The sequence below is a fragment of the Gopherus flavomarginatus genome, chromosome 5 (genome assembly GCF_025201925.1).
Source record: "Gopherus flavomarginatus isolate rGopFla2 chromosome 5, rGopFla2.mat.asm, whole genome shotgun sequence".
NCBI classification, from domain to species: Eukaryota; Metazoa; Chordata; order Testudines; family Testudinidae; genus Gopherus; species Gopherus flavomarginatus.
The window spans coordinates 96,793,946-96,807,034 of NC_066621.1; the positions used below are offsets into that span (position 1 = coordinate 96,793,946).

The 13,089-nt window shown below is 40.4% G+C and overlaps 2 protein-coding genes across 2 annotated transcripts in view; one reads left to right on the plus strand and one right to left on the minus strand.

Annotated features, from left to right (window-relative positions):
• EHD4 (EH domain containing 4) overlaps nucleotides 1-12,301 on the plus strand; it is a 55,096-nt gene extending 42,795 nt beyond the window's left edge. The window contains exons 5-6 of the mRNA XM_050954964.1: nucleotides 4,625-4,789; nucleotides 10,801-12,301. Coding sequence (XP_050810921.1) covers nucleotides 4,625-4,789; nucleotides 10,801-11,337 — 702 coding nt within the window. The 3' untranslated portion in view covers nucleotides 11,338-12,301. The remainder of the gene's footprint in view (nucleotides 1-4,624; nucleotides 4,790-10,800) is intronic.
• Nucleotides 1-13,089, minus strand: part of LOC127051950 (uncharacterized) — a 260,294-nt gene that overhangs the window by 78,738 nt on the left and 168,467 nt on the right. The window lies entirely within an intron of this gene.

Sequence of the window (13,089 nt, forward strand, 5' to 3'; positions counted from 1 at the left end):
GGTATTCTTGCAGTTGTCATTTATCACGTACTTAGAGACGTATGGTATTTCAGCATTAGTATTCCTTGTATCTCTGTCTTTCTCAATAACGGCACACTAGTTTAAATTATTGCAATATACACGTTATGAACATTCATACACTGACTCTTTTCTTCCTCATTACAATAAGAAATAGGTTTCACCTATGTGAGAATGTAATAATCATGGTGTTCTCTGCAGTGATACATTTATAGGATAATAGGAATTTTATAAGCAATGTTCAGTTTGTCAGACTTCTAAAACTAAAAGGTCATGTTTAGTCTTTTCTACTGATTCAGTCAGGTATCTAATTCTCATCTGGAATCCCTAGAATGTGAATGTTCTGGGCCTACATCCCAAGTGTATAATTGATCTGCCAGTTGCAAGGTTTTTGGTGTGTTTTTTTTAAACAAGAAAACTAACCATTTCAGAACTCTTGATTCTTACACTGGAATCAAATGAGACATGGCTATCTTCTTGGACACTTTCCAGTGCATCTAGGTTCTTCACTTTTGAACCTTGTCATCCTCAACACACACAAACCCCTTTCCTCTACAGATGATGCCACCTGTGTCTCATCTGTTTTGGTGTGAAGGGATTCCATGCAATCCTCTAGGCTATGGGTGAAGTGACTTTTTCTCGATGATTGCAAGATTACATTTGTTATAAAACAAGAGGAGATGTTCCATGTGTGAATAGAATCATAGACTTTAAGGTCAGAAGGGACCATTATGATCATCTAGTTCAGAGGTAGACAACCTATGGCATGTGTGCCGAAGGCGGCACGCGAGCTGATTTTCAGTGGCACTCACACTGCCCAGGTCCTGGCCACCGGTCTGGGGGGCTCTGCATTTTAATTTAATTTTAAATGAAACTTCTAAACATTTTTAAACCTTATTTACCTACAAGAATAGTTTAGTTATGTATTATAGACTTATAGAAAGAGACCTTCTAAAAACGTTAAAATGTATTACCGGCACACGAAACCTTAAATTAGAGTGAATAAATGAAGACTCAGCACAGCACTTCTGAAAGGTTGCCGACCCCGATCTAGTCTGACCTCCTGCACAATGCAGGCCACAGAATCTCACCCACCCACTCTTGTATCAAACCTGTGTCTGAGCCATTGAAGTCCTCAAATAATGGTTTAAAGACTTCAAAGTGCAAAGAACCTTCCAGCAAGTGACCCGTGCCCCACGCTGCAGAGGTAGGCTAACCCTCCCCCCCTCCCCCCCCGGACTTCTGCCAGTCTGCCCTGGAGGAAAATTCCTTCCTGACCCCAAATATGGCAGTCAACTAAACCTTGAGCATGTGGGCAAGACTCACAAGCCAGACACCCAGAAAAGAATTCTCTGTAGTAACTAAGATCCCACTCAATATTTGGTTTTCAGTTTGTTTTTAGGTCCATTTCTATAATGTCTTTGTCATATGGACCAAAAATCAACCTTTTAAGAAAAATTCATTAGTATGCACACACACGCACATAAATCTTGCAACTAAAGGAGTTATACTGAAAGTGGCCTACCATGGACTCTTAGAACTCGGGAATATTAAGTTGTCTTCTTTCTGTTTTCAGTTGGAGGGCCAAAGAATTAGAGTTGGTGCTATCTGAATCTTAGCATAAAGCTCTTTTTCCCAAGTGTCTGCGCGAAGTTTGAATTAAGTTGGTATTAACTAACACACAAGTCTTATACAGTCTGATTAAAAACCCTTCTCACTTGTTCAAAGTTTCTGTTTCTTGGCAGCTGAAGTCATACCAGCTCTAGGTCTTCAGCTGACAATAGAACCCTCAAGCAAACAGTTGGGGCGGGGAGAGTGGGAGAATCCTTTTAAATCTCCTCTAGAAGCCGGAAGGGGTACAAACATATTTCTTTCCTTCACAGGTTACTTCTGTATAGAATGCTGTAAAACATGTTCTGTAGTATCTATGTAGGTATTTGTACTGTGCTTATCACCGTGATGTTTGCATGCCTATGTTCTCTCTACTGCTACTCTCTGTTGCTTTTCACTCCCACTGTTCCCCTCACCTCCCTCGGTGCTAACCTTTTGAAATCTATCAAAATGTTAAATAATTATTTCAAAAGAATTTCTAAGTTTCGGTGAAAAATCATTTTGGATTTTTTCTTTCTATAATTGCTTGTATGTGTTTGTATTGCATCTATGCATATATTTAAAAAAAAACATTTTTACAAGGTAAGGCCTCAATCCTGAAAAGATTTTGACGCATGCTATGTAAGCAGCCACACCTTTTAGGATTCATACTAAAGAAATATTTTTCCTGATGCTGGGAATAATTCTGCTTTTCCCCCCCCCCATGCTTCATAAGGCAATCAAGGTATACTGTTATTACAGTATGAAGCATGCTCTGTCATTTTTTGTGGTTGCCTAAATATAGAAACCATGCACTCCTTCTGTAGTGACGCACATTCCTGTTGTCACTTACTCCACTTACATCATCCTATCACTTGACATTGCTTAGATTGCTTGTGAGACTTTTTTTCTCTCTCTCTTCCCAAAATAATTTATTTGGAAAGGCAGATGTAGTTGTTTCAATTAAACTTAAGTGGGTCTCTGTGTAGGCACAAGTGACACCCACACATACCTTTGTTGCAGAATCATGGCCTAATTCTTCTATGCTGCTTTCATTCTCATTGTTGGCACTGACAGAATGTCATGCTGTGCTTCTCAATAGGTGCACTCAATTTTTCAAGCATTTTTGGGTAACAATTTAAAGAACACCCGCTTATTTTACAAAAACCCATCAGAAGGCTTGGAGGAAGGCAGCGAATGCTGGTTAACTTATATTTCTGCAGACCCAAAGTAGGAGCCGCGTGAAATGCGCCTACATCTCAAGGGCCTCTTCAGATCCTTTAAATCAGCTTTTGTACCCAATGATTGGAAGATAGCTAATGTAATGCTAATATTTAAAAAGGGCTCTAGAGGTGATCCTGGCAATTACAGACCGATTAGTCTAATGTCAGTACCAGGCAAATTAGTTGAAACAATTGTAAAGAATAAAATTGTCAGACACATAGAAGAACATAAATTGTTGGGCAAAAGTCAACATGGTTTCTGTAAAGGGAAATCACGTTTTACTAATCTATTAGAGTTCTTTGAAGAGATCAACAAACACATGGACAAGGGGGATCTAGTGGATAGAGTGTACTTAGATTTCCAGAAAGCCTTTGACAAGATCCCTCATGGAAGGCTCTTATGTAAATTAAGTTGTCATGGGATAAGAGGGAAGGTCCTTTCGTGGATTGAGAACTGGTTAAAAGACAGGGAACAAAGGGTAGGAATAAATGGTAAATTTTCAGAATGGAGAGGGGTAACTAGTGGTATTCCCCAAGGATCAGTCCTCTGACCAATCCTATTCAACTTATTCATAAATAATCTGGAGAAAGGTGTAAAAAGTGAGGTGGCAAAGTTTGCAGATGATACTGAACAGCTCAGGATAATTAGGACCAAAGCAGACTGTGAAGAACTTCAAAAAGATCTTACAAAACTAAGTGATTGGGCAACAAAATGGCAAATGAAATTTAATGTGGATAAATGTAAAGTAATGCACATTGGAAAAAATAACCCCAACTATACATACAATATGATGGGGGCTAATTTAGCTATAACTAATCACGAAAAAGACCTTGGAGTCATTGTGGCTAGTTCTCTGAAGACGTCCATGCAGTGTGCAGCAGCGGTCAAAAAAGCAAACAGGATGTTAGGAATAATTAAAAAGAGGATAGAGAATAAGACGGAGAATATTTTACTGCCCTAATATAAATCCATGGTATGCCCACATCTTGAATACTGCATACAGCTGTGGTCTCCTCATCTCAAAAAAGATATACTGGCATTAGAAAAGGTTCAGAGAAGAGCAACAGAAATGATTAGGGATTTGGAACAGGTCCAATATGAGGAGAGATTAAAGAGGCTAGAACTTTTCAGCTTGGGAAAAGAGGAGACTAAGGGGGATATGATAGAGGTATATAAAATCATGAGTGATGTGGCAAAAGTGAATAAGGAAAAGTTATTTACTTGTTCCCATAATATAAGAACTAGGGGTCACCAAATGAAATTAATGGGTAGCAGGTTTAAAACAAATAAAAGGAAGTTCTTCTTCACACAGAGCAGAGTCAACTTGTAGAACTTCTTGCCTGAGGAGGCTGTGAAGGCTAGGACTATAACAGGCTTTAGAAGAGAACTAGATAAATTCTTGGAGGTTAAGTCCATTAATGGCTATTAGCCAGGATGGGTAAGGAATAGTGTCCCTAGCCTCTGTTTGTCAAAGGGTGGTGATGGACAGCAGGAGAGAGATCTCTTGATCATTACCTGTTAGGTTCACTTCCCCTGGGGCACCTGGCATTGGCCACTGTTGGTAGACAGGATCCTGGGCTGGATGAACCTTTGGTCTGACCCAGTACGGCTGTTCTTATGTTATGTTCTTATCAGCAGTTTGTCTATTTTAATGTATTTCTCAATAAACCATAGTCGATGTATGTTGTCCCTAAGATGTGTTAATACCCAACTCATCTTTCACATTTCCTTTTATAGCCAGAAGGAGGAATACTGGCATGGATTTTTATTCTACCTCATCCATTTCTTCTAGGTTCATGCTTATATTATCAGCCATCTAAAGAAGGAAATGCCATCTGTATTTGGAAAAGAGAGCAAGAAGAGGGAGCTGATCAGCACATTACCTGAAATCTATATCCAACTGCAACGAGAGCACCATATCTCACCTGGGGACTTTCCAGAGGTCAAGAAAATGCAGGTACATTAACTCAAACCAAAGTGCAGTTGTATCTGACTATTAAACAGTGACTTCTGACAAGCCTGGCAAATGTAGGAACACAGAAGTGTCTCCCATAATGCTCTTAACAGTGTGGGTTCTGCAGGCAGTGGCAAGAAAGTGTCAGAAATTGATCATGATTGAAAACTGACTGTTGTGTCTCACACTAGATTAGCATGTTAGGATCACAATAATGAAATCAATGGATTAATTCCTCAGAAAAAAGTATCCTAAACTCATAACAACATGACATATAGAAATCAAACCAGTATTTCATCTAGTTCAGTATCTTGTCCCTGTAGACAGTTATGGAATAAACTAGTGGTTGGTTTGTTCCCTGAAATTATAGGTTTAGAGCCATTATTTAAAAAAATCCTACTAAATGTAACTGTGGATGTTCATTTCCATATACATGTCTGATAATTTTTTTTAATCCTACTATGTTGTTGATCTCAATGGTTTCTTATGGCAATGAGTTCTACAAGTTAATTATGCGTTACATAAAAATAAAAATTAAAAAATGACCCTTCTATCACTTTTAAACTTACTGCCTTTCAGTTTTATAGACTGTCCTCTTTCTCTTATATTTATATGTTAACATAAATTAGGCACTCATATTTATACGTTACCTTCTTTGTACCATTCAGTATTTTGTATAACTCTTGTGTTTCTCATTGTCGCTTATCTCATCTAAACAGTCCCATTCATTTCAGTCCCTATTCATATCTTTTCATGTCCTCTAATCATTTTCACTATGCATCTCTGAGATCTCTTCAATTTCTGCTATATCTGTGTTTAAGATAGGGTGACCAGAAGAGGCATGGTATTCCAAATGAAGGTGGACCATTGATGTATGTCATGGCAGCATAATATTTTCAGAATGGTTTTCTATCTTATCCTTTATACACCCTAACAGTTTTGTTTGCTTTTTTTGACAACTACTATGAATTGAGCAGAGGTTTTTATTGAGCTATCCACAGTCATGTTCAGGTCTCTTTCCTGAGTGGTTGCAGTTAATTTAGAAACTAGTAAGTTGTATGAGCAGTAAAACAAGAAAAACTCAAGACATAGTTCAGGAGTTGGACACTATAGGAATAACTAATCAGGAGGGAGGGGTGACTGCTTGAAAAGGTAGACTTTACGGAAGGATTTATATAAAGAAAAGCAGAAGAGTACAATCTCCTTTTTGTTAAGCAGTCATTGATGGTGGAGTTTGGAAACAGGTAAGTAAAGTAGAACACTTGAGACAGGCTTGTTACTAAAACGAACTCTTCATTGGGGGCTTAGTATTTGAAAAATGACTGGTATATTTTCCTAAGTCTCAGCAGCAGATGGCAGCAAAGTTGTGACAGGCGATTTCTCACACACGTTCATGCTAATGAAAGAACAGTGTGACTAGCAGACTGAGTTGTGGTCTTGATCTTTGCTTCCTGAAACTAAACTCATCAGTACAGCCTTTGTAGCAGGTAATAGTGAATGAATTCCAGCCAAATAGCTTGATTTAAAGGAAAACAGTAGTCTTTTGGTCTTGCCAGCTTACAAGTGTATAATTAATTTTGGGTGCATATGCTTTTTCAGAAACGAGTCAGAACCACTAGACTCCAGAGTTCTGTGGAGCAAGGAAGCCCTGAGGTAGCCATGATTTGTCAAAGCAATTTATCAGTGTTTTAACAGGTGGCTGAGGCTGCTGGGGGAAAGGGGAAAGTTATAGAGGAAAACTACTGTTCGTAGGTTGAAATCTAAACTCCTAGATTGAAATCTTGGCCCTACTGAAGTAAATGGGAGTTTTGCTATTGCCTTGGATAGGACCAGGATTTCACCCCTATTCCTCCCAAGCGTGAGACATGGTGTACCTCTCTCAACAAGTGTTCCCAAGACACTTTAAATGTTAAGTCAGTTATCGAGATCTAGCCACAGCAAGATGGGCGCCATTTTAAAAGCCAACTTTTCTTTTTTTTTAATAGGTCAGCCTTCTTTCTGGTACCAGATATGTTTAAAGGAGTACCGATAGAACTGGTATACTTCTCATACTAAGAGACCGTAAAGACATGGACCTAAATCTAAAGTGTTAATCGCTATTTTTAAATTAACAATAATAGATAACAAATCTCACTGTTTGCGTGAATATTTATGAGAAACTACATGAATAGCACCAGCTGATACCATGACAAACAGGAGGCACAGATTTCTGACCTCATTACTTCAGCAACTGGAAGGAAATAAAGTTAAGGGGTACAGCTGGTTATAGTACCTTGGATCTGAACTTTCAGTACCATGACTTAGGCTACGTACAGCTTTTTAGAAGGTTCTGATTGCAGTGCATAGAACAGGGGTGGACAAACTATGATCTGCAGGCAGGATCTGGCCCCTCAGGGCTTTGGATATGGCCTGCGGGATTGCCACCATGTGGCGCCACGGGCCTGCTCCGCTCCGGGAAGCGACTGACAGCATGTCCCTGCTACCCCTGGGGGAGGCGGGCAGAGGGTTCTGCATGCTGCTCTTGCCTGTGGGTACCTCCCCTGAAGCACCCATTGGCCGGGAACAGGGAACCGCGGCCAATGGGAACTTCAGGGGAGGTACCCACAGGCAAGGGCAGCACGTTCAGCCCTCTGCGTCCCCTCCCAGGGCCGCACGGACATGGTGCTGGCCGCTTCCCAGAGCAGAGCGGGCCAGGGACAGAGCAGGCAGGCAGGGAGCCTGACCTGGCCCCAGTGCGTGCCGCTGTCACCCCATAGCCACTGCAGGTAAGTGGTGCTGGGCTGGAACCCGCATCCCGAACTCCTCCTGCACTTCACATCCCAACCTCCTGCCTCAGCCCTACATTCATGGCCCTGCATGCAATTTCCCCACCCAGATGTGGCCCACAGGCCAAAAACTTTGCCCACTCCAGTCACAGAACATATGCACATCCAGGAGTGAGGTATCTATGCTGCCATTATTCCAAGTACTAACTCATTTTATGTAGGATTTCTCTTATTCATGTATTGTCTATTAGCAAAATTTGATTACTAAGTTAACATTTTAAATTCAGCTTTACTGTGCAACAGGATTCTTTGCTGCTTTTACAGATCCAGACTAACACGGCTACCCCTCTGATACTTTACTGTGCAAGAAACTCCGCTCCTAAATGCTATCACTTATTGGATATGCTTATTGTGACAGAACAAATGCAATCATAATGTATGAGTGCATGGTACTGCCTTGTTGTGTTAGCGACAATTATCCTTACATGAAATGTTGACCACTTTCTCTGTTCTGATGAGCAAGACCAAGTCTATTGGTTGAAATAGCTGTAGAAATAAACATATTATGTAACCATTTCTGGAGCTAAATATAGCCTTTATTATATATGTTAGCCAGTTGGGATCATAAAAGTTGCCTATGTATATTTCCTTATATTTCTCTGCTGAGTCTTCCTATCTTGCCCTGCTAAAAACCAAAGATTGGCAAATTAGATGTCACCTTCAATACCAATAATACCCATGGGCTATTCCTTTTAGGGAACCGAGACTTTGACGTGACACATGTCACTAGATCATAGAATATCAGGGTTGGAAGGGACATCGGGAAGTCATCTAGTCCAACCCCCTGCTCAAAGCAGGACCTAATCCCCAACTAAATCATCCCAGCCAGGGCTTTGTCAAGCCTGACCTTAAAAACCCCTAAGGAAGGAGATTCCACCACCTCTCTAGGTAACCCATTCCAGTGCTTCACCACCCTCCTAGTGAATTTTTTTTTTCTAATATATCCAACTTAAATCTTCCCCACTGCATCTTGAGACCATTAGTCCTTGTTCTGTCATCTGGTGCCACTGAGAACAGTCTAGATCCATCCTCTTTGGAACCCCCTTTCAGGTAGTTGAAAGCAGCTATCAAATCCCCCCTCATTCTTCTCTTCTGCAGACTAAACAATCCCAGTTCCCTCAGCCTCTCCTCATAAGTCATGTGCTCCAGCCCCCTAATCATTTCTGTTGCCCTCCGCTGGACTCTTTCCAGTTTTTCAACATCCTTCTTGTAGTGTGGGGCCCAAAACTGGACACAGTACTCCAGATGAGGCCTCACCAATGTCGAATAGAGGGGAATGATCATGGCTCTCGATCTGCTGGCAATGCTCCTACTTACACAGCCCAAAATGCTGTTAGCCTTCTTGGCAACAAGGGCACACTGTTGACTCATATCCAGATTTTCATCCACTGTAACCCCTAAGTCCTTTTCTGCAGAACTGCTGCCTAGTCACTCTGTTCCTAGTCTGTAGCAGTGCATGGGATTCTTCCTTCCTAAGTGCAGGAGTCTGCACTTGTCCTTGTTGAACCTCATCAGATTTCTTTTAGCCCAATCTTCTAATTTGTCTGTGCCCTCTGTATCCTATCCCTACCCTCCAGCGTATCTACCACTCCTCCCAGTTTAGTGTCATCTACAAACTTGCTGAGGGTGCAAGCCATGCCATCCTCCAGATCATTAATGAAGATATTGAACAAAACCAGCCCCAGGACCAACCCTTGGGACACTCTGCTTGATACTGGCTGCCAACTAGACATGGAGCCTTGATCGCTACCCATTGAACCCAACAATCTAGCCAGCTTTCTATCCACCGTATAGTCCATTCATCCAGCCCATACTACTTTAGCTTGCTGGCAAGAATACTGTGGGAGACCCTATCAGAAGCTTTGCTAAAGTCAAGGAATAACACATCCGCTGCTTTCCTTTCATCCACAGAGCCAGTTATCTCATTGGTGAGGACAAGCTGTTTCTGGCTGTCCTTGTTGCCACGTGTCCTCAGGAATCTTTGCTCTTTGCCATTTTCATTTTCACTTGGGTGTTTGTGCGAAGCATTTGAAATGACAGCTAATTAGACAGCAGCATTTCATAGCAGCCTGAAATATTTTAATAGCTTTATCTTTGCTGTAAAAGTACATCAGCAAGGGCCTGATCTCGCACACCTTACATGGTCAGGCCTCCCTCTGAAATCAGTGGGAGTTATAGTTGAGTAGGAAGGCTCAGGTAGGACGGTATTAAAACATTAGCATTGCTGGCATGGGAATAAAGAGTTTGCTATTATTGTACATGGTAGTGTCTAATAAGTATCTGTTACATTACCTAAAACCTATTTTAACATTAAAGGTATGACAAAAAACAGGGAAGTTCAGTGAACTTAAGTATGACATTTAGTCCTTAACATGCCTGATAAAAAAGATTGTGAAATTGTAAATGAAATCAGTTATTTGAGTTGTAGAAGTTGGGTCGGGGGGAAATTAACTCTAGCAAGAGGGAGGTTCCCCTTATAACTGGAAAAAGTGCTGCAGAACATCTTTAAGTTACTCTTGAGAGACATGGGGCTAAATAAAATTTGTTATGCACAGTGAATTTGTACTCCCAAGTTATGCTTCCCCTTCATTCCCTTAGCCACTGACAAAATGGTTTGTTACAAAATTGAGCCTTGATGCTACAAATATTTTGACTTAACTGTTCTTAACTTTCAGTGGATTCGTAAGTGTTTGCAAGGTTGGGGCCTTGCTAGTGAACCTCACGCTCTTCCGCTGATATAATTCCTTATTGATATTCATATCTAAATATTTTCTTATAAGGAATACTATTAAATGGAAAATGTTGTCAGTTAATATATATATATATATACACATGTTAACTGACAGTTTTCTATAAAATATTTGTTTCTTGAGGAAAAATGTTGTAAATGTATTTTATTAGTGAAGGATATAATAACTGATTCATTGGAAAATTGTGCTTAGACTTTCGAATTTAAGGCTGATCAGTGTATGAGGGTATACATGTAAAATACAAACTTTTGTTTCTCTTTCAAGTAGGTTTAGTTTTGAGTTTCTGCAGTGGGAACTGTTTCAAATGAGACCTCTGCAGACAGAAATCTCATTTGAAGGAGTTCCTTCAACAGAATCTGCTCTTAAAAATAAATAAATAAATGAAACCTTCGGCAAATGTTTTGTTTAATCATTGGTACGTGTGTTTTGTTATTGACAGGAACAGCTGGAGAACTGTGACTTCTCTAAATTTCATTCTCTGAAACCAAAGCTGATTGAAGCTGTGGATAACATGATGGCCAATAAAATTGCCTCTTTGATGAGCCTGATGAACCAGGAAGAAAGCAACATGCCTACACTGATGGTGCATGGTGGAGCCTTTGATGGCACCACGACCGGACCCTTTGGCCAGGGATATGGGGAAGGTGCTAGGGAAGGAGCTGATGAGGAGGAGTGGGTTATTGCCAAAGATAAATCTGTATATGATGAGATTTTCTATACTCTGTCACCAGTCAACGGCAAAATCTCTGGGGTCAATGCAAAGAAGGAAATGGTGAACTCCAAACTGCCGAACAGCGTTCTGGGGAAAATCTGGAAACTTGCAGATTGTGATAATGACGGCATGTTGGACGAGGAGGAGTTTGCACTGGCAAAACATCTCATCAAGATTAAACTGGATGGGTATGAACTGCCCAGCATCTTACCACCTCACTTGGTGCCACCATCACACAGGAAACCTTTGCAGGTGTCAGAGTGAAAAACACAGGGAGGAGATTAAGTGAGGGATGGAGGGAACTGAAAGTCCTCTGAATCTTTTTACAGATGAGTTAAACCATCAAGACTTGAAATTGAGTTTAGAGGCCATCTTTAAATCACATATCAGATTTCAAACAAATTACTAGAACCAGCACCATAGTACAGAGGTTACTTGTGTAATAGCTCTGGCTGACCTTCACTGAGACAAGTTTATCACAAGTACCTTTTGTAACTACTTCCACACCTTACATTGCTAAGATAGCAAGGCTTTCTTTGAGAATCACACTGTCCATGTCTCAATCAAAAAGCAGAAAAGACATAGACCACACCTACAATCATGTACTAAACATGAATACTTAGGAACACAAAGCTCCCCAGACTCTTTAGCAAGTGGAAGGAAACGCTAACGCTCTAGAAGGCATAGATTTGTTTAATAAAGATACTTCAGGTGCCTTTGTGAATGTCAGCATCCCTAGCTTTAGAAAAGACAGAAATACAAAGAACACTGCCTTCATATTCTGCTGTTGATTTTAATATTAACTTGTGGGAGGGAAGGGGGACATGGGTAGAACTTTTTGTAAGAATGTTCAGGATATGAGCAGAAAGATAAGATTTTTACGAGAGGCTATTTTTTAAAATCTGCAATTTATTAAAACTGTTTAAATCTGTCAGCTGTGCATTGTGGTAAATGGAAGAAATGCTTCCTTTTGCTTTGTGCATAAAATAATGTGCAACTGACCCATCAGCTAAAAAGATTTGGATCCCCACTGTATTGGGGATGGGAATTTCAAGATTTCTATTTAGCTGCTTTGCACGTTTTGTATAAATTCCTGAACTTTTCCAGTTGTAGCACTGTTTGGTCCTGGTTCATGGAAGCATGGGAATTCATGTGTTTTAGCAGAAACAGAGGCCTTGTTTTGAATCATGAGGGAAGGGTGTATTGCATTAAACTTCTTTTCAGGATATTCACTGTGCATATTTAGTTGACTTGATAAATTCTCTTGGGATTTACCTCAAAGTTTACAACCAATTATATGGATATTCTTACGTCCAAGTATTCTTTTTAGTTTCTTTTATTTCAGCAGAATTTTGAATTCTTTCCTTTGTTAATAGGAAGCTGGCAAATGTAGAAAAGATGTTCCACTCCTACTGTAGCATCATCTTCAGAAGGTAGGCCACTAAGGGGCCAACCCAGCTTCCACTGAAGTTAACGGAAGTCTTTCCACTGACTTTCACAAAAGCTGGATTGGTCCCTTAAAGCGTTGTTAATTTATTAAAGAAACATTTGGGAGGGACAGAAGTGCACCAACACTTCACTTCAGCAGCCTTCCCAATTGTACAATCAAAGAAAATTGATCATGTGAGCTACGCACAACTGATTCTAACATCCCTATTCTCAGTGCTCCAGAGGAAGGTGATTCTCCATCCCCATCAATTTTAATATGCTTTTTCTTTTTGTGCGGGGAGTGGGGAATAGAACAACAATTCCTTCCTGACACCAAACTTGGCAGTTAGTTTAGTTATGTGCATGTGAGTGAGAATCACTTTGTAATCCATATAGCATAAAATACTATAGGTATCAAAAGTACTGTAACTTTGAGCACTTTTTCTCCGTGAATCCAAGTAAGGTGGTGTAACAGGGTTCCACGTCCCACCCCTCTTCCTGGGGCCCACTTGCTGCCCCTAATAAGGCTCAGAGAGGCTTTATTTAAATAAGGTTCTCCCACCACCAGTGTCTGTCTATGTACAAGTC